Source organism: Ziziphus jujuba, chromosome 6, assembly GCF_031755915.1.
Source record: "Ziziphus jujuba cultivar Dongzao chromosome 6, ASM3175591v1".
Lineage (NCBI taxonomy): Eukaryota > Viridiplantae > Streptophyta > Magnoliopsida > Rosales > Rhamnaceae > Ziziphus > Ziziphus jujuba.
This window is the reverse complement of record NC_083384.1, coordinates 8,229,835-8,254,883: the sequence shown is the minus strand read 5'-3', so window position 1 is coordinate 8,254,883 and position 25,049 is coordinate 8,229,835. Positions and strand designations below refer to the sequence as shown.

Below are 25,049 nucleotides of genomic sequence, written 5' to 3'. Positions count from 1 at the left end.
TCTCATTAACGAACAAGAAATAAGAAGTATATGCAGTAGAGTATATGATCAAAGCTTTCTTATTTATCATATTGTTTTACAGCATGTAAAATATAATGCAGAAACTTTAACTAAACCCTAGATATAAGGAAAGAATATCATGGCATTTACAGAATTACAATGAATTTATTTTACTGTACAAAGAAAGCTTTGGATCAAGGAATTCAATTGCTATATATGGTCGCTTTGACATGGATTGAGACAGCAGTTTAGGTATGTTCAGATTTTTCCTAGCTCTTATCCCCAGGGAGCAAGCCTAAATGCTGGATGAGAAACAGAGTGAAAGTCAAAAGTTCACCACCCCTACTTGGCTGCTGTGCATGCAACATTGGTCTGCATTTAATGGCTCCTAATAACAATAAGCAAAGCCAATATTGACACAGTTCACCCCAATTTGTTCGTCTAAGTGCATCTTTACATGCATCCGGCAGCAACGATTTGCTACTAGCATTCATTCCATCTCCACGCCTGCTCGTCGACTTGTCTTTCACTTCCGCATATTTCATAAAATGATTGCAGGCTTCTACGTGATCATATATTTTGTGTTGCATCAACTGTGACTTGGCCTCTGCAAATGTATCCTGGAAGACTTTTTTCCAATTTGCCCCCCTAACTGATGAACCCATCATTTCAGGCTTCATGATCAGAAGATAAAAAATGTAATCCGAAATCAGCTTGCTCATTCTTCTTTCTCTTCTTCTTTCATTTGTATAGGACATTAATTCTGTCACTGTCTGGTGATGATAACAAATTTCAGTGGTTAAATGAGATTGAAGAACCATTTGAGCAAAATTAATTTCATCACTGTCGCTTGACATTATTTCATCTAAACCCCAATCATTCCTCGGTTTATTAGTCAATTCTTCAAAGATGAAGCACTTGAGTTGTTCCATGTCATCCACCGACGACGACGACGGGAACAACATGAATTTGACACCGTCTATCATGACTCTAAAGCAGTCGGGAAACTTGCATTTCCATATCAAACGCTCATCTAAGCAATAATCTATAATGTTATACTGGGAAACCGACCCACACCACCTACTTCTTTTCAAAACAAATTCTGGAATATATTTTCTCCACCTCTTGATTAATCCATTATTGGAAACTATGATCCAATCAGAAAATAGGAGTTTAATTCCAGATATGGTATCAAGTCCTATGGCTCCAATAAGCAAGGCATAAGTAAGTGACAATTCAAATCCACTGAACTCATGATCCTTATTATTGTCCTTAACTACTACAAAGCAGAACAATAAAAAGGCTCCAATGATTAAGAAAAAGCTACTCAAACGAAACATAAATCCAATTCTACTACGTACCACAGTAACTTTGGTGTGAAGAACCTCGTACATGAGACTAAGCTCGTACTCGATCAATTTAAAACACACATTTGGTTTGTTTATCTGGAGAAACAACTTTCTGCTCGACTCGGCCGCTTTGGAGCTCAGAACGAACCCCCCAACAATCCCTTTGAAGCTTTTGAGAAGGGAATAAGAAACCATCAGCAACTTCATGTGATTTGATGTGTTTGATTCTGAATTGAAATCAAACTTGGTACCTTCATCTTCAGCATTTGGTTCTCCAACAGTTGCTCCAAAATGGTTCATGCTGGCAAGATACAGAGACATTGTCCTCTCTGCATATTTAACACTTCCAACAACGAACACCAAAATGGTTGGAAGCCACAGATTGTTGTAGGGAAGTGCTAGGAAAGAGCAGTAAGCAGCACCATTAACCTGCAAAATGAGCCCGAACAAATGCCTCAGCCAAAGTTCGTTGTCCTCCAGAGCAAAAGATGTAATGGTATCAGGGCCACCAAGATGCAACAAGAGAAAGGAAGCCCAGAAAGCATAAAGGTCTTGGTAATTCCCATGGCGGCCATTCTGAGCCTGAACTTTGGTGATGAGTCCTATGGTAACTGCAGCGATCCAATTGGCAATCAAGTAAGCCGACCAGATGAGAATGACAAGAAATGGATTTCTACTCCGTTTTCTCAAGGATGCAAAAATTACTAAGAAAACTTGCATCAAGAGGCTTAAGAGAACGCAGGCTGGGATATCCCATTTATCCCACAACTTCTCTACCTTCTTGGCGATTGTTAACTCCATATATATTTAAGACAGCAAAATATAAATTGATGTGAAAATGGAGAAAGAAGGGAATACAGAGCAGGTGGGATGGAAGAGATGAGTGGAGAAAGAAGGGAATACAGAGCAGGTGGGATGGAAGAGATGAGTTATATCATGAGGAGTATGGAAATGAAAGCAAAGAAATTTTTTTTTTTTTTTTTCCTATTTGAGAGTGATATATGTTTAAAGATCCTTAACTTGCAACTATATTTTTGTACTTTTATAAATTGCTTAAACCTTTGATTATGAGAAAAGCACATATTCTTTATATCTTATTGAAATTATATTTATTGCCCTCATGTTTGAAGGAAAAAGTACTGTAGTTTCCTTTTTTCTAAAAATATAAACTATGTTTAGGAGACTGTAAATGAAGCCATATACACCACAGGGAAAAAAAAAAAAAAAAAGAAAAAAAAATACATCACAGGAAAAAAAAAAAATTATAACAAATTAATAGCTTTTTCGAAAAAGTCAATTATTTCATCCTGCTAAAGTTATTCTTTTTTTTTTTTTTCCCTCCCTATTTGGCATAGAAAAATAGAAAATACCCTTAAAAAAATTTTTGGAATAAAAAATTACTATAAAATTTATCTTCCAACCCCCCATAAACATTTGCACGTTTGAAATAACTAAATAAAAACAATAAAACCTTTTTTATTTTTTTTGATTAAATTAAACAGTAGGGATTTGATCACCGAGTCTAAATCTAGGACCTGTCAATTAGGCTGTACCAAAGGAACAAAAACAATAAAACTTTAAAAGTTATAATTTAAAATGATATATTATCTCAATAAATGAATAATTTAGTTAAACAAATAAAATTGTCAGATCTTAATTCGGACAAATGTGCTAAATGAAAAACCGTGCAAAAACTGTTTCTATTCACACTACGTAATAACTACATTGCATTTTACATATACTCACTTTTAATTCAATTTTTGCTACTTGTACCAATTAATTATTCAAATCTTTACCTCTAAATCCCTTTGAAATTAAAAGACACTCTTCAACTGCCCTTATTCTTAACCCTTCTCACTCTTGCTTCGTCTCAGAAGAAAAACACTCACAGTGGAACCCCAAAAACCGAGAGACAAAGAACACAGGGAGAGAGACTCTTTTAACGGTAAAATACACTTCTTCTTCTTCTTCTTCTTCTTCTTCTTCTTCTTTTTTTTTTTTTTTTTTTTTTTTTTTTTTTCAATCTTCAGAATGAATTACAATTGCCTTTTTAGCTAGATTTTTATAGCTAGTTAGAATCCAACAACCTCAAGTGACTTTCTTTTTAACTGGAATGGTTACACCACTAATTAGCAGTTACAAAGTAGCAGGGTTATAAATATTAATATTCAGTGATCCGCCTAAATGATGGAGAAGAAACCAAATGAAAGTTAAAAGTTCACCACCCTTGCCTGCCTGCTCTGCATGTAATATCTGTCTATTTCTGAGGGCTCCAAAGCATAACCCTTGTAACCACTCATAACTCAAAGACTTCCAATGCTTTTCCAGCTTCAATTTTTGTGCACTTAAACATGCTTTGGAGAGCACATTTTCGAACATATCCCCTTCCTTCACATTGTAATGAATGAGCTCCTTGCAAGCTTCTATACGATCTGATATTTGGTGTTTCTTCAAATATCCCCTGGCCTCTTCAAATGTTTTCTGGAAGGTTTTTTTCCAGTTGATTCCCATACCTGATGGACCTAGAATTTCAGGTTTCATAATGAGAAGATAAAACATATAATCTGAAATCACCTTGCAAATTCTTCTGCTTCTTTCTCCTTCTTCTGTATATTTGCTTGATTCGGTCTGTGTCTGATGGTAACAAATTTCGGTAACTAAGTGCAACTGAAGAACCTGTTCTGTGTATCTAAGCTCATCATGCAGTTCAGCAAACCCCATCCAGTCATCAGGAGACTTAACAGCCTGATATCTTGGCTTTCTAAGGTTTTCCCCATTTTCAAAGATGAAGCGCTTGAGATCCTCAATGTTATCCGTTGAGGATGAAAACAACATGATTTTGATCTTGTCAACTATGATCCTAACATAGTCAGGCAAGCTGTATTTCCATAACCAACGTTCTCCAAGGCAATGATCTATCATATTATACTGGAAAACCGACTCGCACCATCTTCTCCTTTTCAAAACATATTCTGGGACAAATTTTCTCCACCTTTTGATTAATCCATTACTGGAAACCAAGATCCAATCAAAAAATAATATGAGCTTAACTGCAGATATGGTATCCAGTGCTGTGGCTCCGATTAGCAAGGCATAAGTAAGTGACATTTCAAAATCAACAAACTCATCATGATAATCCTTAACTACTACAAAATGGAACAATATAAAAGCTCCAAGGATGAAACAGAAGCTAATCAAACGAAATATTACCCCAATTCTACTGCGTACTGCAGCAGCCTTGGTGTGGAAAACCTCGTACATGAAGCTCAGCTCGTACTCCATCAATTTAAAACCCACATTTGGATTTTTTATCTGGCCAAACAACTTTTTGCTTGATTCTACCAGTTTGAAGCTCGGACGGTACCCGAAAATAATCCCCTCGAAGCTTTTGAAAAGGGAATAAGAAACCATCAGCAGCTCAATATGATTTGATGATTCTGAGGGTAGATTGAAATCAAACTCGGTACCATCACGCTCAGGCTTAGCATTTGGATCTTCCAAACCAAGAACAGTATCTTCAAAATGGTCCAAGCTGGCAAGATACAGAGCCATTGTCCTCTCTGCATATTTAACACTTCCAACAACAAATACTAGAATTGTTGGAAGCAATAGATTGTTGTTGGGAAGTGTTAGAAAAATGCAGTAAGCAGCACCAACAACCTGTAGAATGAGCCCGAACAAATGCCTCAGCCAAAACTCGTTGTCTTCAAGAGCAAATGAAGTAATGGTATCAGGGCCACCAAGATGCAACAAAAGAAAGGAAGCCCAGAAGGCATAAAGACCTTCATTGACATGAGGGTGAGAAGGGTCAGTCAGGACTTTGGTGATTAGTCCGACAGTAAATGCAGCTATCCAGTCTGCGGACAAATAAGCCGACCAGATGAGGAAGAGAAGAAATGAATTTTTACTATGTTGCCTGAAGGAGCCAAAGAGTACTAAGAAAACCTGTAAGAAGAGGCTCAAAAGAATGCAGGTTGGGATATCCCATATATCCCACAGCTTGTTCAGCTTGTTGAGGATGATCAATAGCTCCATTTATATTGACAAAGATAAAGAAAAAACGGAGATAAATGTTTTGAAATGGAGAGGAGAAAAGAAAGTGATGCAGAGGAAAATGGAAAGGGAATGAATAAAATGATGATTTGTGGCTTGAAAGGAAAGCAAAGAATGTTTTTATATACTAGAGAGTAATGTTTGTTTACATATTAATATACTTTGCCAAGTTTTTTATCCGTTAAGAGATACTACTGTTAATTGAGCTTGATTGTGGGGAAAAGCATACATTCCTTAGATTTTATTTGAAATTATACTGATTCTCCTCATTTTAAAGGAAAATGTAATATTCCCAGTTCTTTTCTGCTTTATCAATTAACTACTTTCTCTTACCACCTTGATCAGAGGACTGAGCTGAATTATTAACTATGGAATTAAGAAATTTCTATATGCACTTACAGGTTTATGAGTCTAAAGATTTGTATTTTGCATGTCATAACCATCTCAAACTCTTCTATATGCACTTACAGTAGTTTTAAGAAGCTTTTCTTCAGTTTTTAAGAGGTTTCACATATTTTTTCTGTTATCTTTACAAAATCTTTCATCTCTTTTTCTCTCTTTCTTGGCTAGTAATATAGGGAATTTTCTAGGAAAAATTATGTAAGAGGGTGTAACGGGGATTTGGGAAAGATTGTGAGTGATTATATGTTGAATGTTTTGTATAAACAGAGAAAGTTAGTCTGTGTACAATGAGTATTATAGTGCAGGAGCTTCCTAAATGGGGAGCTGACAAGAAAGTAAGCCTGTTTTTTCGTTTATCCAAACCTTTGCTAAAATTCTGTGTCTTGTGTTTGTGTTTTTCATGTTCTTGAGTTGGTTATAATTGTTAATTTTTTCAATTATTGTTAATTTGTTTCATTGAACCAAGTTAGAAACTCTGGCTTCACTAGCTCAACCTCTAGAAATTCAATCTATCATTAAAATGAAAAAATTCAGTTGCAACCCTGTTTCAACAAATTAGTTAATTAATTTCTTTTCTTTTGACAAAGCTTTGTTAATGTATCTGGTAGACAATTTTTGTAACTTGGTGAGCTAAAATTCTTCCTTGAACCCCTTGATTGCTGACCATCAGTTTTCTTTATAACAAAATAAAACAGAGAGAAGCAAAGTTGAAGAGGAAGAAGAAGAAGAGGAAAGAGAGAAGACCAGGAATGGTATGCCAGCACATACTTCTCCCATCAAGAGTCAGAAATAAGTATACACCCTTTGTTACAAAAGCAAAGTCAACAACAAGATTAAATATTGCATTACTAACAAAAGTAGGAATTGTAATCAGAGTAAAACGCTGAGAGAGTCAACCACATAAATCGATAATGCACATACACATGTACACATTAATGGAAATTGAAATTCAAAAAAGCAGTAAGAACGATAATGCACATACACATGTACACATTAATGGAAATTGAAATTCAAAAAAGAAGTAAGAATCAAGATCAATGTAACATGTACATGTATGGGCGTCGTAAGTCATAAGTTCTCCACCCCTATTTGTCTGCTGTGCATGTAACAGTGGTCTGCATTTAACAGCTCCAAAGCAAAAGAAGATAAACCAACGGTCACTCGTTTCTTCCCACTTTGTTTTAATTTCTTGTCCTTGATTATGTGCCTTTAACAGCACAGATTTGCTACCACTAGACTCTTTTAATTTCAATTTGCCTTCCACATTCATAAACTCATTGCAGGCTTTTATGTGATCTGAAATCTGGTGATTCATCAAGTGCTCTTTGGTCTCCTCAAATGTATCCTGGGATGCTAATTGCCAATTTCCCTTCAGTATTGGTACAAGCATTTCAGGCTTCATCATCAGATGATAAAACAGACAATCTGAAATCATCTTGCACATTCTTCTTGCCCTTTTTCTTTCTTCTGTGTAATTGTTTAATTCCATTTCTGTCTGGCTGTGATAACAAATTTCAGTAGCTAAATGCAATTCAACTTTTCCAGCATATTCAAAACTATCAGTCTCACTTGAACCCAAATACAAGAAAAAAGAATCTAGCTTTTTCTTACGACTATGCTGAGTCAGTTTTTCAAAGATGAAGCATTTGAGTTCTTCTATGTCATTGTTTGATGAAGAAAACAACATGATCTTGATATTTTCTACCATGCCCCTAACACAGTCAAGCAAGTTGCAGTTCCTAATCCAATGCTCATCTAGGCAATAATCTATCATACTATACTGGGAAACTGACCCACACCATCTTTTCCTTTTTTCAAAACAAATTCTGATATATATTTTCTAAACGTCTTGAATCCATTGGAAACTAGGATCCAATCAGAAAATATGAGTTTAATACCAGATATGGTATCAACTCCCATTGCACCAATGAGTAAGGCATAAGTTAGTGACACTTCAAATCCACCAAACTTATCCTTGTCAACTAAGAAATAGAACAACATAAAAGCTCCAACTATGAAACAAAAGCTACTCAAACAAAATATAAACCCAATTCTACTACTTACCACAGTAACCTTTGTATGGAGAACCTCATACATAAAGCTGAGCTCGTACTCGATCAATTTAAAACCCACATTTGGATTTCTTATCTGGTGAAACATTTTTTTGCTTGATTCCATCAGTTTGGAGCTAAGAAGGAACCCACCAACAATCCGCTTTAAGAATTTGAAAAGGGAATAAGAAACCATCAGCAACTCTATGTGTTGCAAAAACTAGAACAAAACAATAGCAATAGAAGAAGAAAAACACACATAGATTTACATGGAAAACCTTTGACGGGAAAAAACCACGGGTAAAAAGAGGCAAACTTTTATTGATGAAGATTGGCACAAAAGGTGAGCAAATAGAGCATCAAAAACTCAATACATCCGAAAACCCCCCAAAAAATATATATATATATTGTATGGTCTCGGGCTACCACCACAGAGCCCCATTTTTTCCGTCAAAATAAATTCACCAAACAGGTCGCACCACGAGCTTTTTGGGTCAACAAGAATTGGGGTCATCAACTCTAACAATCTCCACCTTGACACGAATTCCATCAAAGGAATGAAAAATACAAAACTCCAATCTTCGATTAAAGTTGCCATCCTTTTCCACAAAAGCCACAACTTAGCAACGAGCACCAACCAAGTCCAAGCAATGCTCAAACTTGGTTATTGGAAGTGTCTTCGTCATCATATCAGCAGGATTATCATGACTACTCACCTTGCTGACAACAATATCACCACGAGTAATAACATCACACACAAAATGATACCGAACATCTATATGCTTTGTCCTTTCGTGAAACATCTGATCTTTCATAAGAAAGATTGCACTCTGACTATCACAAAAGACTATGGTAATCTGCAAATCATCATTAAGCTCACCAAATAATCCTTTCAACCAAATAGCTTCCTTACAAGCCTCAATAATAGCCATGAACTCTGCCTCAGTAGTTGACAACACAACTGTATTCTGCAAAGTAGCTTTCCAACTAATAGCATAGCCACCAATAGTAAACACATACTCAGTGAGAGATCTTCTTTTATCCAAATCTCCAGCAAAATCAGAATCTACATACCCAATGACTCCATCTCTAGTCCTCCCAAACTGCAAACAAACATCAGAAGAGCCACACAAATATCTGAAAATCCACTTAACTGCTTTCCAATGTTCTTTACCAGGGTTCGCCATGTATCTACTAACCACACTAACTGCATATCCCAAATCTGGACGTGAACAAACCATAGCATACATGAGAGATCCCACTGTACTAGAATAAGGAACTCGAGACATATAGTCAACATCATCATCTGATTGTGGAGATAAAGTAGATGAAAGCCTAAAATGAGCCGCTAATGGTGTACTAACAAGTTTGGCATTCTGCATATTGAACCTACTAAGAATTTTCTCAATATATCCTTTATGACTTAGATACAATCTGCCTGCCTATCTATCTCTAAGAATCTCCATTCCTAGAATCTTCTTCGCTGCTCTCAAATCTTTCATCTCAAACTCTCTACTAAGTTGGGCTTTAACATTTCTTATCTCTCTCTTATCCTTTGCTGCTATCAGTATGTCATCCACATACAAGAGTAAGTAAACAAATTACCCATCATCACTTCTCTTAAAATAAACGCAACTATCATAACTGCATCTCTTAAAACCATTAGAGATCATAAATGAATCACACCTCTTATAACATTACCTAGGAGATTGTTTCAGACCATAAATGGACTTTTTCAACAAGTACACATAGTCCTCTTTACCTGAAACTGCAAAGTCTTCTGGTTGTTGCATGTAGATGTCCTCCTCAAGTTCACCATGTAAGAATGCTGTCTTCACATATAACTACTCAAGCTCAAAATCATGCAAAACCACAATACCAAGAAAAGCTTTAATTGAACTATGCTTCATAACTGGTGAAAACACATTTGTAAAGTCAACACATGGAACCTGACTATAACCCTTTGCAACTAGTCTTACCTTATATCTGGCTTCTTCAACTCCAGGTATCCCTTCTTTTCTTTTGAACACCCATTTGCAACGAACAACTTTCTTACCCTTAGGCAATCTTACCAACTCCCATGTACCATTCTTATGTGGAGACTCTATCTCCTCCTGTATAGCAATCATCCACCTGCTAGAATCATCACAACTAACTGCCTCTGAATAAGTAGAGGGTTCTTCACTTAAATCAATACTCTCTGCTACATTCAAGGCATAGGCAACCAAATCAACCTCAGCATATCTGTGTGGAGGTCTAACATCTCTTCTAGGCCTGTCTTTAGGGATTGAATACTGTGGTGCTGGAGGTGGTGGTGGTGTAGAGACAGCACCACCATGTGTCTTTGAACTAGGCTGAGGTGTCAACTCTGATGTAGATCTTAACCCAATCTGAAACTCAACCTGTGTACTCGATTTCTGCTGACTTGTATCAAAATAATCACTAGAAGGTAAGTCTCACAGCATAGCATTTTCATCAAAAATAACATCGCTGTTAATTATGATCTTATTCGTTTCTGAACACCATAATTTATATCCTTTCACACCAGACTTATAATCCAAAAAAACACACTTAACAGATCTAGGTTCCAATTTTCCATTATCAACATGAGCATATGCAGGACATCCAAAAATCTTCAAATTAGAATAATCAGCAGGAGTACCAGACCATACCTCTAGAGGAGTCTTTTTGTCAATAGTAGTTGAAGTAGACCGATTAATGAGAAAACAAGCTGTAGAAGCCGCTTCAGCCCAAAACAACTTTGGTAAACCAGCATTAGAAAGCATGCATTGTACTTTTTCCATTATAGTCCTATTCATCTGCTCTGCTACACCATTTTGTTGTGGAGTTTGACGAACTATATGGTGTCTCATAATTCCTTTTGACTTGCATAGGATATTAAACTCATCAGAACAAAACTCCAAGCCATTGACAGTGCGTAGATGTTTTATTTGCTTTACTGTTTACTTCTCCATCATGGTCTTCCAATCTTTAAACATACTAAAAACTTCACTCTTCTATTTCAACAAGAACACCCAAAGTCTCTGAGAGAAATCATCAATAAGGTCAACATATAACTAGCACCTCCTTTAGAAAGCACTCTAGATGGTCCCCATAAGCCAGAATGTATATAATCAAGTATCCCGTTGGTGTTGTGAATGCCTTTTGTGAATCTGACTCTCTTGCTTCCCAAAGACACAGTGCTTACAAAATTCCAATTTACTAATACTTTGACCGCCAAGAAGTCCTCTTTTGCTTAACTCAACCATACCATTCTCACTCATATGACCAAAACGCATATACCAATAGCTAGTGGCATCAGAATCTGACATAGAACGCATAGCAACAACCGCATCACCTGTAATAGTAAAGCCCTGCAAGACATATAACTTGGCAAATTTTCTCTGCCCTTTCATCATAACTAGAGTACCTTTGCTAACCTTCAGAACTCCATCTTCATCAGTGTACTTATGCCCTTTTGAATCAAGAGTACTCAATGAGATGAGATTTCTTTTCAAATCTGGGACGTGTTTCACATCCCCCAGCATCCTGATAACCCCACCGAACATCTTAATTCTCACTGTTCCAACACCTGCGATCTTATAAGATCCATTATTTTCCATCAACACAACACCCTTAGATACAGTTTCATATGTTGAAAACTAATCCCGATTGGGACACATATGAAACGTATAGCCAGAAACCAGAATCCACTCATCACTAGGTTTCGAGTCATGAAAGACAACAAGGAGCTCTCCATCACTATAATTATCTTCTGCAACACTGGTTTGACCCGAATTGTCCGATTTCCTTCCTTTTTTATTAGCAGTAGCCCTCTTATTCGTATTCTGTAATTTATAACACTCTGATTTAATGTGTCCCTTCTTCTTGTAGTACCTACACACCTTTTCCTTGTTACATGATTTTGATCTGCCTTTTCAGTCACCACTAAAATTCCTCTCTTGCGACCTACCTCGAATAACAAGACCTTCTGCCTGAGTTTCGGATCCCACTACAAGCTATTTCATCTTTTCTTTAGAGAATAAAGCCTCATAAATCTTTTCTAAAGTAAGAGTATCCCGACTATACAAAATCGTATCTCTAAAAGTTGAATATGAAGAAGGCAGCGAACATAGCAAAATTAACCCTAAATCCTCATCTTCATACTTAACCTCCATAGCCTTTAAATCAGCAACAATTTCCTCAAAGACAGCTAAGTGATCAGCCAAGGATGTACCTTCAAACATACGATGAGAATACAATCGCTGCTTCATATGCAATTTGCTAGTCAAACTTTTCGTCATGCACAATTGCTTCAATTTCAGCCAATGCAGGGACAGTTTTCTCCTTCAAAATGTCCTACAGAATCTTATTAGAGAGATGAAGTTAAATTTGAGTTAGGGCTTTACGATCCTTCCGTTGTTTCTCCTTCACGATCCAAGACAACGGCATTTTATCAAACCCTAATAGCGCATCTTCCAAATCCATCTATGCAAGAACAGCCCACATCTTAACCTACCATAATGCAAATTTGGTGTCGCAATCCAACAGCGGATTAACATACTTCACAGATGCCATTGTCAAAATCAAGCCTAGCTCTGAAACCACTTGTTATGAAAACTAGAAAAAAAACAATAGCAATAGAAGAAGAAAAACACACATAGATTTACATGGAAAACCTTTGATGGGAAAAAACCATGGGTAAAGAGAGGAAAACTTTTATTAATAAAGATTGGTACAAAAGGTGAGCAAATAGAGCGTCAAAAATTCAATACATCCGAAAACCCCCAAATATATATATATATATATATATTGTACGGTCTCAGGCCTATTGGCCCTCGACCTCCATTACCACCATAGAGCTCCATTTTTTCTCTCAAAACAAATTCACCAAATGGGTCGCACCGCGAGCTTTTCAGGTCGGATCAACAAAAATTCGGGTCACCAACTCTAACATTATGCGCTTTGATTCTGAAGGTAAATAGAAATCAAACATGGTACCTTTAGCATCTGGTTCTTCAAAATCACAAATAGTAGCTCCAAAACGATTGAAGCTAGCAAGATACAGGGCTACTGTTCTTTCTGCATATTTAACACTTCCAACAACAACGACTAGAATGGTTGGAAGCCATAGATTGTTATTGGGAAGTGTTAGAAAGAAACAATTACCAGCCTCAATCACCTGTGAAATGACCCAAGCCAAAATTCATTGTCCTCCAGAGCAAAAGAAGTAATGGTATCAGGGCCACCAAGATGTAGCAAAAGAAAGGAAGCCCATAATACATAAAGGTCTTCATTCCCATGACCGCGAAGAGGGTCACTGGGGACTTTGTTGATCAGTCCAACAGTAACTGCGACGATCCAATCTGCTGTCAAGTAAGCCAACCAGATGAGAATGAGTAGAAATGTACTTCTTCTATGTTGCCTTAACGATGCAAAAAGTACTAAGAAAACCTGTAAGGAGAGGCTTAAGAGAATGCAAACTTAGATTTCCCATAAATCCCAAAGCTTCTCAAGCTTGTTTGTGATGGGATGCTCCATATATATATATATATATATATATATATATATATATATATGTATATGTAATTTATGTGTTGACAAACGCAACAAAAGTTAAAATGTTAGGAATGGAGAAAGAAAGCTGATACAAAGGAGATGGGAGAGACGAGTTAAATAATAATCAGCGTGTTTGGACAAGAAAGCAAAAAATATACTTTGTTGTATGTTGCTTTCCTTAATTACCATCTTATACATAACAAATTAATTACCATCTTATACATAACAAATTAGGACGTACTCATATTGCTTTGTTGTATGTTGCTTTCCTTCTCTGTGTCAGTTTCCATGTCTGGAAAGCCAGACACGAGGCTTTCCTTGTCTCCTACACTGGTAGCCTGTTCTCCGGCTAAATGATTGAGCAAACCAAGTGAAAGTGAAAAGTTCACCACCCCTACTTAGCTGCTGTGCATGTAATATTGGTCTGCATCTCATGGCTCCTATGCACAATGCCTCTACCCACTCAGTACTCAAATCCTTCCAATGCCTTTCCAACTTCAAATCTTTTGCACGTAAACATGCCTTAGATAGCACAGATTTGCTCCTCCTCTTATCTATTTCCTCCACATGATCATGATTATAATCACTAAGCTGATTGCAGGCTTTTACATGATCTAAAATTTGGTATTTCTTCATGCATCTCTTGGCCTCCGTGAATGCATCCTCCAGTGTCATTTGCCAATTTATCCCAACTAATGGACCAAGCAATTCAGGCTTCATGACTAGAAGATAAAACATATAATTCGAGATCAGCTTGCTAAATCTTCTAATTGCTTTTTCCTTCTTGTGTATAGCTTCTCGATTCGGTCTCTGTCTGGTGGTAATGAATTTCGGTAATCAAGTGCAACTGAAGAACCTATTCTGTATATCTAAGCTCACTACCCAATTCGACAAACCTTATTGGGTCATCAGCAGAAATGACATACCGAAATGTCGTCGTGAACTTCTCCCTATGGAGCTTTCCAAAGATGAAGCACTTGAGATCTCCAATGTCATCCTCTGAGGTTGAAAACAATATGATTTTGATCTTTTCCACTGTGAACCTAGCACAGTAAGGTAAGTTGTAGTTCCATAACCAACGCTCACCTAGGCAATAATCTATCATATTATACTGGCAAACTGGCTCACACCATCTTCTTTTCAAAACATATTCTGGTATGTATTTTCTCCACCTCTTGATCACTCCATTACTGGAAACCATGAACCAATCAGAAAATAGGCATTGAACTCCATATATGGTATCAACTCCTATGGCCCCAATGAGCAAGGCATAAGTTAGTGACATTTCAAATACACCAAACTCATCCTTGTCAGCTACAAAACTAAAAATGCTCCAAAAATGAAAAAAAAAAGGCTACTCAAACGTAATATAAACCCAATTCTATTACGTACCACAACAACTTTCGTGTGAAGAACCTCGATCATGAAGCTGATGTAACAGCTCAGACCACCCACATGTGAATATTGTCCGCTTTGGCACTGAGGAATCCTCTTACAACCCAACCCTCACGGGTTTAAAATGCATCCACAAGGGAAAGGTATCCACAGCCTTGTAAGGCATGCTTCGTTCCCCTTTCCAACCGATGTGGGACTTCACAATTCACCCCCCTTGGGGCCCAATATCCTCGCTAGTACACCGATCTGGGTACCAGCTCTTATACCAACTGTAAGAGCCCAGACCACCCGCATGTGAATATTTTCCACTTTGACACTGAGAAATCCTCTTACAACCTAGCCCTCACAGGTTTAAAACGCATCCACAAGAGAAAGGTATCCACAGCCTTATAAGGCATGCATCATTCTCCTTTCCAACCGATGTGGGACTTCACATTGATCTCATATTCGATCACTTTAAACCCCACATTTGGAGTTGTTATCTGGAGAAACAATTTTTTGCTTGATTTTAACACCTTTGGGCTTGGAAGGAAGCCAGTAACAATCCCCTTGAAGCGGTTGAAAAGGGAAAAAGAAACTGTCAGCAACTGCACGTGATTTGATTCTGAAGTTGGACTGAAATCAAACTCCGTACCCTCACCATCTAGTTCTCCAAAATCACGAACGGGAGCTCTAAAATGATCGAAGCTGGAAAGATATAGAGCCATTGTTCTTTCTACATATTTAACAGTTCCAACAACGAAGACTAGGACTGTAGGAATCCATAGGTTGTTGTTGGGAAGTGGTAGTAAAAAGCAGTAACCAGCACCAATAACCTGTAAAATCAAGCCAAACAAGTGTTTGATCCAAAATTCATTGTCCTCGAGAGCAAAAGAAGTAATGGTATCAAGGCCACCAAGATGCAACAAAAGAAAGGAAGCCTAGAAGGCATAAAGGCCTTCATTTCCATGAGGGTGAAAAGGGTTGGTCAGGACTTTAGTGATCAGTCCAACAGTAACTATAATGATCCAGTCGGCAGACAAGTAAGCCGACCAAATGAGAAAGAGAAGAAATCAATTACTACTCCATTGCCTCCAGGATGCAAAAAGTACTAAGAAAGCCTGCAACAAGAGGCTTAAGAGAATGTAGGTTGGGATATCCCATGCATTCCACAGCTTCTTGAGCTTGTTAACAATGGATAGCTCCATGTATATATATATATAGGGACAAGATAAGTACTAAAGTAAAAAGGTTGAATTGAAAAAACAAAGTGATGCAGAGGAAGTGGCAGAAGATGAGTAAAATAATGATAAATGATCGAACAGGAAAGCAAAGAATATTGTTGTTACAGAGCGGTGTCATATTAATATACTTCGCCATTTTTGGATGGGAAAACTCTTAGTATCCTTAACTTGTTGCAAACTTGTGAGTATATTTTTTTTTTTTTTACTTTTATACGTAACATAAGAATCTGTGGTTAAACTTGATTCTGGAAAAAAGCACACATTCTTTATTAGATTTTGTTTTAATTATATACTAATTTTCCTCATTTTGATGGAAAACTTATTACTACCAACTTTTTTCATTTTTTTTCCTTTGTTAACAGTTAATTACTACTGTTAACGAGATTGGTAATCAAGTTATTGTTTTTTTTTTTTTCTTATTAGTGACTGTAACTGTACAGTATTAAATATTTTTCTACTATGTACAATTTTTCATCTCTTCCTTGACTAGTGATTTAGGGAAGACGTTGTAAAGGGATTTAGGAATGATTGTGAATGATTCTTGGCTTGAGTGCTTTGCAAACAGAGAAAATTTGACTCTGAACCATTAGTATTATAGTGCAGGAGCATCCTAAGTGGACCTAACATTGATGTAGGCCTTTTCTACTAGCCGAACATTGCTAAAATTCTGTGTTTGTGCCTGTCATGTTCTTCGGTAGATTAAATGTTGTTTCTTGAAATCAGTTAGGAACTTAAAAAACCTAACATACACATATATATATATATATATATATATATATATATATATATATATATATAATTGTTATCAATAATATGTACACATTTTATACACCAAAGTACTAAGAGCATGCCAAAAAGCAAATGCACAGGAAAGAAACAGAACAATATTTTTGTGGTTGGTTCTTACAATACTACTTCAGTAGTTAGATAGGAGTTTTCTGCACTATCTTCATTAGCTCAACATGTTGAAATTCAGTCTGTCATCACTGTAACCCTGTTTCTCCAAATTAGAATTTTATTTATGTGTTATGGAAAACTACAAAAGAGCCTCTGATTTACCTGTCAACTTGATTAACAATTTCAAGTCTTTTTCTAAACCTCCTGCATATTGGTTACAAGGACTTCAAATGGACATCTGGAATACGGGCTATCTTGTGCCAGTCTTCTCCAGTTTCCTTTTTACATCACTTTGTTAATGTAGGGTTAATGGAGGGCAAAGCACCGCCTTAGTTCTACTGGTAGATGAAAATAGCTGAGTCTTAAAGCAGGCGAGATGGAATTTTCAACTTGTGGTAATTTCCATAGTTCACTTTTTCATAACAAAAAGCCACTCATTTTCCACACTCTTGGTAGCGCAATATGCTTCCTAAAGCTTTTGCAGCTAGTGGTACCCCCCATACTTCCTGACTATCTCTTTTCCAGTTCTTACAAGTTAAGGTCATTCTTCTTCTCTCCCATTTCCAAAAGCAACCCGAACTCTTTTTGGATCAAGAAGTTCAAACTCTCAAGTATAGCTTTAAAAAAAGCTTCAGCCATTTTCCAGCTACAAAAGGGAAAATCCAACAAAGAAAGCTTAGAATTTTAGCTTACAATGAAACAACCATAATTACGAAATTTACCACTTTTTGGTCATCCTTTCCAAATAGGTATTGACAAGCTAAATTGTGAAAAAGGAAAATATAGTATTTATTTTCTGTAGGTTTTAGCTGGGAACATATAATTTGTTAAGTGGATTGCTATATCTTCTTCACATAATGCTCTCACATCGTAACCCCATACCAATTAAGAATGGATGGATATCTAATTTAAATTAAAACAATACTGGAAAATTTCACAACTTGGATGTGTATATCACTGTTTGTTGAAGGAAAGTTCATTAGTACAATCCGGTCAAGAGTCAAGACTTTTGGCTAAAAACGTGTATATCATCAAATAAGATTCAGCAAATTAAGAATATATATACAAATATATATATATATATATATATATATATATATATATATATATATATATATATATTATAAGAGATTCTATAATATTGTTGTTGTGTTCATAGTTCTATTAATTTTAATTCATAGATCTATAATTCGAGATTTCGAATAACTAAAAAGTTACTATATTTAGTCCCGTTAATATTTTCCAAAAAAAAAAAATGTCAGGGAAGAGGAAAACGGTGGATATTGTAAATTTCATTTTTGAAAATTCATGACTTGCCGGCTTTGTAAATCCTCGTCAAATAGAAACCACATCTTTGAATCATTTACTTGTGCAAATTTGAAAGCTTTCAGTTGCAATACTTAACAAGCTTTGCTTGTCTGGATTTTTCACTTTGCAAACCGAGAATATTTGAAGCTTTTGTAAAAGCTATGCTTGAGAATTGATGCAGCTGCAATATATTTGTTTTCTGTCTAAACGCAGCGTTTTATTTCCTTTTACTTTTCCTTGCTGATATGGCTTTGTTTTTGTTACTTTAACTGCTAAGGTGGCTTTATGCCTTTTATCCTTCACCCTGCGTGGTGACAAAACAGAGATATAAAAGTTAGCCTACAAAGATGTAAAAGACAGATTTTCTATTTTTGAAATAAGCTGAAAGTGTTTGTTTTCTCTCATTCTTCGTGACTGTGGTGGAATTGGACCAGAGTTAGATCTGGACAGGAATGAGAGCCTGAGATCTACTCCTTGGTAATTCCTTCTAGGATTTTCTGCATCAAATTGGTATCAGAGCCAGGTTATCCTCTCTGAAATTTCCATGGCTAGTTCCGGTGAAAACTCTCAACGAAATTCTGGCGAGGACCCAAGCTCGAAAATGCTTTTATCTGCTGTTGCTAAATTAGATCAGAAATTCGACACCCTTTCTAATGAGATTCGGCAACTTTGTGCTGCAATACATTCTGGTCTGACGTTGAAATCTAAAGCTGCTGGTTCTCACCTCCCAGAGCACTCCGGCGACCGATCTATAGCAACACAGATGCCACAGACGCCCATTCCTTTGGCACATCCAACAGATCCACACCTCTAAGACTCGCCTCCTCCTCGAATTCCCAGAACTCAACACCGTCAATTTCTGGATGTTCAGCAACGTATTCCAGTCTCAATCGACTCGGACTCGGAAGATGAGATGGAGACAATGGCCATGAATCGAGCCCCTCAAGCTGTTCCTAACAGGTATGCTTGAGACCACCAATCTTCAGACTACCTAATTAAAGTTGATATTCCAAATTTTGATGGGTCTCTGAATTTGAGGATTTTCTTGATTGGGTACAAACTGTTGAGTCTTTCTTTGAGTATATGTCCATACCGGAGGATAAACAGGTTCGTTTGGTGGCTTACAAATTCCGTGGGGGAGCCTCGGCATGGTGGGAATAGGTTCTGAGTAATAGACGAAAACAAGGAAAAGGTCCGATACAATCTTGGTCACGGTTACGCCGAATGTTACGAGCCAGATTTCTCCCCATTGATTTTGAGCAAATCCTTTACAAGCAGTATCACCATTGCCACCAAGGTAACCGTTCTATTAGTGAGTATACTAAAGAATTTTATAGACTCAGTGCTCGGGTGAACTTGAATGAAAATGAAGGCCAACTAGTTGCTAGATATGTGGCTGGGTTACTTACTCCAATTCAAGAAAGAATAGAGCTTAGTCCTGTATGGAATTTTAGTGAAGCTGTCAATTTAGCTTTCAAGATTGAAAAGCAAATTGAGAGGCATGTAACTAAGACACCAACTAAATGGAAACCCATGAGTGAATTGTACCCACCAAAAGTTAAATCCCTATCACCACCAGCACCTTACCAAAAGGCCACCCTTGCTGATAATTCCATGAAAAATACCAGTAAACCCCAAAATCAACCCAACAGGCCTTCAAATCCTTATGCCCGAAACTTTCCACTCAAGTGCTTCAAGTGTGGCCAGCAGGGCCACAAATCTAATGAATGTCCACTGCGTAAATAGGTTAATATAGTGGAAACTCAAGAAGATTCGGGAGAAGAGTTTGCCACCGTGGGGGATGAAACCGAGTTGGTGGATGAAGACCAAGGAGAACCAGTTATTTGCATCATCCAAAAGCTATTGTTCTCTCCTAGACACCCCATGGAGCCTCAACGACATTCAATTTTCAAAACTAAATGTACTATCAACAAGAAGGTGTGTGAGGTGATTATAAACAGCGGGAGCAGCGAGAACATAGTGTCCAAGTCCTTGGTTAAAGCCTTGAAGCTTCCTACTATGAGTCACCCGAATCCTTACAAGGTGGGTTGGATAAAAAAAGGCATCGAAACTAAGGTCACTGAGCTGTGTAAAGTTCATTTCAGTATAGGAAAACATTATGCCGATGAGGTTGTTTGTGATGTTGTGGAGATGGACGCATGTCACATTCTCTTAGGCCGACCTTGGCAGTTCGACAACTCCGTATCGCATGATGGTCGACAAAACACACATTCGTTTCAATGGAATGGGAAGAAAATTGTCCTACTCCCTTCCAAGCCCCAAAATGATCCTACTTTACTGCCCACATCTGGAGTACCACCAGAACAATTTTCGGGAAAGGGTCCTATACTTTTAACAACCTCAGGAAAACATTTTGAACTTCAAGCTAAACACTCACAGATTTGTTTCGGTATTGTAGCTTCAATTCAAGCCCCTGCAGATTCTCAGTTTCCACAACCCATTCAACAACTTCTTCAAGAATTTGCTGAAATCTGTCCAAGTGAACTTCCGAATTCTCTACCACCCATGAAAGACATCCAACATGCTATTGACTTGCTACCCGGGGCCAAACTCCCTAATCTTCCTCACTACCGAATGCCACCAAAAGAAGTTCAAATCCTACAGCAGATGGTTGAGGACTTGCTGAAGAAGAACCTTATCCGAGAAAGCCTAAGTCCTTGTGCAGTACCAGCTCTTCTAGTCCCTAAAAAGAATGGTGAATGGAGAATGTGTATTGACAGCCGTGCTATCAATAAAATAACTACCAAATATCGGTTTCCCATTCCCCGATTGGAAGATATGTTAGACAAATTAAGTGGGGCTCAAGTGTTCTCTAAGTTGGATCTTCGCAGCGGCTACCATCAAATTCAGATAAGGCCTGGAGATGAATGGAAGACCGCCTTCAAAACTCCTACGGGTCTCTACGAGTGGTAGGTCATGCCCTTCGGGTTATGCAATGCACCGAGTACCTTCATGCATTTGATGAACCAAGTTTTACAACCTCTCATTGGCATCTGTGTGGTGGTATATTTCGACGATATTCTTGTGTACAGCCACTCAATCGAAGCCTACATTGAGCATGTGCAGCGGGTTTTCATGATACTCAAGGAAAACCATCAGTATCTGAACCTCAAGAAAAGTGTATTCATGACCCCAGAACTTCTTTTCCTCGGGTTTATTGTGGGCAAGCATGGAATCAAGGCCGACCCCTCAAAGGTAGCTGCAATCCGTGATTGGAAAACACCCTCAACAGTCACTGAAGTTCGCAGCTTCCATGGACTCGCAACTTTCTATAGGCGTTTTTTTCGCAACTTCAGTTCTATTGTAGGTCCACTAACAGACTGCCTCAAGAAAGGAAAATTCCAATGGGGGCCTACTCAGCAGCAAAGCTTCGAAATTCTGAAAAAACATCTTATTGAAGCACCAGTATTAGCACTTCTTGATTTCGACAAGATCTTCGAAGTCGAAACGGACACGTCTTCAACGGGCATTGGAGCTGTCCTTATGCAAGAACAGCGTGCTATTGAGTTTTTCAGTGAAAAATTGTGCCCTGCCCGTCAATTGTGGTCGGCCTACGAACAAGAATTATATGCTATAGTGAGATCTTTCAAGCATTGGGAACATTACCTGATCCAGCGGGAATTTATCCTTCATTGTGACCACCAAGCTTTGCAACATTTCAGTTCACAAAAGCACATCAACAAGATGCACATCTGATGGTCCCAATTTCTTCAAAAATTTCCGTATACATTCCACCATAAAGCTGGGAAACACAATCGAGTGGTAAATGCTCTCAGTCACAAGGTGTGCCTCTTGAACAAGTTGCAAAACTAGGTTGTGGGATTCGATGCTCTCCAAGACCAATACCCCGATGATCCCGACCTAGGACACATTTGGTAAAAATGTCGTTTGCATGAGGCAGCTGGCGATTTTCATATTTATGATGGCTATCTCTTCAAAGGGCTCCAACTATGTATTCTTCGAACTTCTCTTCGTTTTTAGCTTATAAGAGACCTTCATGGAGGTGGTTTGGCTGCTCATACTGGACGAGACAAAACAATTTCCTTGCTTGAAGAGCGCTACTTTTGGCCTCACCTCAAACGTGATGTCACCAAATTTGTCAAACATTGTGCTGTTTGTCAAGCCGCTAAAGGCCAATAACAAAACACAGGCCTCTACACACCCCTGCCTGTCCCAAATCATATTTGGGAGGACATTTCACTTGATTTTGTCCTCGATCTGCCACTTTCACAACGCAAAGTCGACTCCATTTTGGTTGTAGTTGATTGGTTCTCCAAGATGGCTCATTTTCTTCCTTGCAAGAAAGCTGTCGACGCTTCGTATGTGGCCAACCTGTTTTTCCGTGAAATTGTGAGGCTTCATGGCATACCGAAGTCCATCACCTCTGACAGAGATGTCAAGTTCCTTAGCCATTTTTGGAAAACTTTATGGAGCAAGTTTGATACGGTGCTTCAGTTTAGCAGTGCTTATCACCCTCAAACGGACGGTCAAACCGAGGTTGTGAATCGAACTCTTGGTTCCATGCTACGTAGCCTTGCTGGTGACTCTCCAAAATAGTGGGACTCATACTTGCCCCAAGCTGAATTTGCCTATAACAGCATGGTCAATCGTTCCACAGGATTTAGTCCCTTTGCTATCGTCTATACCAAACCTCCCAACCATATTGTCGACCTTGCCTCCACCTCTTTCCCTCCTCACACAGCTGCTGACACTTTGGCCCATAGAATTCAAGATATTCACACCCGGGTTCAACACAATCTGAATGCCAGTAATGCTCGTTACAAGGCTACAGCTGATCGCCATCGTCGCCATAATTCGTTTGAAGTTGGTGATCTTGTCATGGTTCATCTTCAAAAAGAAAGGTTTCCTGTCGGTGCCTACAACAAACTCCAAGCTAAAAAGATCGGTCCTTGTCGCATAATAAAGAAACTTGGAGATAATGCCTACCAACTTGAGCTCCCTTCATATCTAAAGATTTCCAACACCTTCAACGTTGCTGATCTTTTTGAATACCACCCCCCTGATGTTGCTGATGTTGCTGATTTACCTTCCTCGCTCGTGGTCGAGCCCTCTTCAAGTGTGGGCGAATGATGCAGCTGCAATATATTTGTTTTCTGTCTAAACGCAGCATTTTATTTCCTTTTACTTTTCCTTGCTGATATGGCTTTGTTTTGTTACTTTAACTGCTGAGGTGGCTTTATGCCTTTTATCCTTCACCCTGCGTGGTGACAAAACAGAGATATAAAAGTTAGCCTACAAAGATGTAAAAGACAGATTTTCTATTTTTGAAATAAGCTGAAAGTGTTTGTTTTCTCTCATTCTTCGTGACTGTGGTGGAATTGGACCAGAGTTAGATCTGGACAGGAATGAGAGCCTGAGATCTACTCCTTGGTAATTCCTTCTAGGATTTTCTGCATCAGAATTTGAACTCTTTGATCCCAAAAAAGAGTTTGGATTTCAATCATAAATCATAATCATCCACCACGTTACACAATAATCAAATAAAGCTGGTTATAAATTAAAAAAGTGTTACATTGTTGGGAAGCGTTGGAAGAGAAAAGCATTACATAGCATCCATAGATTTTTTTTTTTTTTTTTTTTGAAACACACTGCAAAAACTTCCATTAATAAGCAACAGAAATGCAACCATCAGCATTATTTAAAAAAATAAAAAATAATGTTATAACAGAAAGGATTTTGGAAATATTAATATTTAAGCACTATATTAATTAATTTGTCCCCATAAAAATATGACGGGTGATGTCCTTGAATCTGAGGTATGTAGTCGTAGAGTCCAAAGAGAAGTGTTTGGCGAGCAACCAAGTGAAAGTACTTGAAAGCATTTTTCTAGCGAAAATTCTGTGAGAGGATTTGATAGGATTTGAGAAAGATTGTGAGTGAGTATTGCTCGAGTGTTTTGTAAACAGAGTAAATTTGACTATATACAACAGGTCCTGGATTCGATCAGTCTAGAGCTAAAAATAAAATTCCCCCTCTCTGATTTAACATAGATGTATGTCCAAAATAAAAAATGGTAAGACTTAACATTTGAATACAACTAAATATTATATAAAAGAAAAAATATATAAAAAATTTACATCAAAATAAAACAACTAATTAAACTGTTATCAATTGTAAATTCCAAAGTGGCAAGATCAGTTGAAAAAATTAAACCCTTGGACAGTGGGAAGATGATTGTTCTTCCCTATGATTCCAGGACCAAACCTAAATCATTTAAGAAAAATAGAGATAAAATCAAAATTTCTCCACATTATTGGTCTGCCTTTAATGGCTTGCAAAGCATAATTGGTCTTCAACAAGTTTTTCTTGTGTTTTTAAGCTTCGGATTTCTTTTTGTCTGTTATGTACAATCTTTCATTTTTTTTTTTTTTCTCTCTGTTATGAGAGAGGTTCCTTGGTCTTTTGCCATTTTTTTCATGATTATTGGCTTCTTACTTGTTGCTGCTTGACTTCTCCTGAGGCACACTTACCTCAAGATGAAAACAAAACAGATGTATAACTGATATCAGTTATATCAGTGTTTTGGTAGATATTTTTTGAAAACCAAACAAATTTGGTTGTCTCTTTTATGTGTGCAGGCGTGCCACTTTAATTAAAATTAAAGAAAAGGATAATGGATTGCAAATAAAAAATATTAAAATGGTTAAAGAAGGTACTAAATACTACTAAGTTCCTATTATTTAAAATCAAAATCTAACACCTAAATAGAAGTTGTTAATCAATAATATAATATAATACATGATCACACACATTGCAACCTTCAAAACTAG

General features: G+C 37.4%; 2 protein-coding genes across 2 annotated transcripts; both read right to left on the bottom strand.

The window, feature by feature from the left end:
- Positions 1 to 269: 269 nt before the first annotated feature.
- On the bottom strand, positions 270 to 2,150 carry LOC107431333 (uncharacterized). The gene has a single exon (XM_048463604.2). It carries the CDS (start codon positions 2,148 to 2,150, stop codon positions 270 to 272), a length of 1,881 nt encoding a protein of 626 aa, XP_048319561.2.
- A 1,335-nt stretch (positions 2,151 to 3,485) lies between these two features.
- Positions 3,486 to 5,384, bottom strand: LOC107431335 (uncharacterized). The gene has a single exon (XM_016042220.3). The coding sequence runs from the start codon at positions 5,382 to 5,384 to the stop codon at positions 3,486 to 3,488; it is 1,899 nt and encodes a 632-aa protein (XP_015897706.3).
- Between the last annotated feature and the right edge of the window lie 19,665 nt (positions 5,385 to 25,049).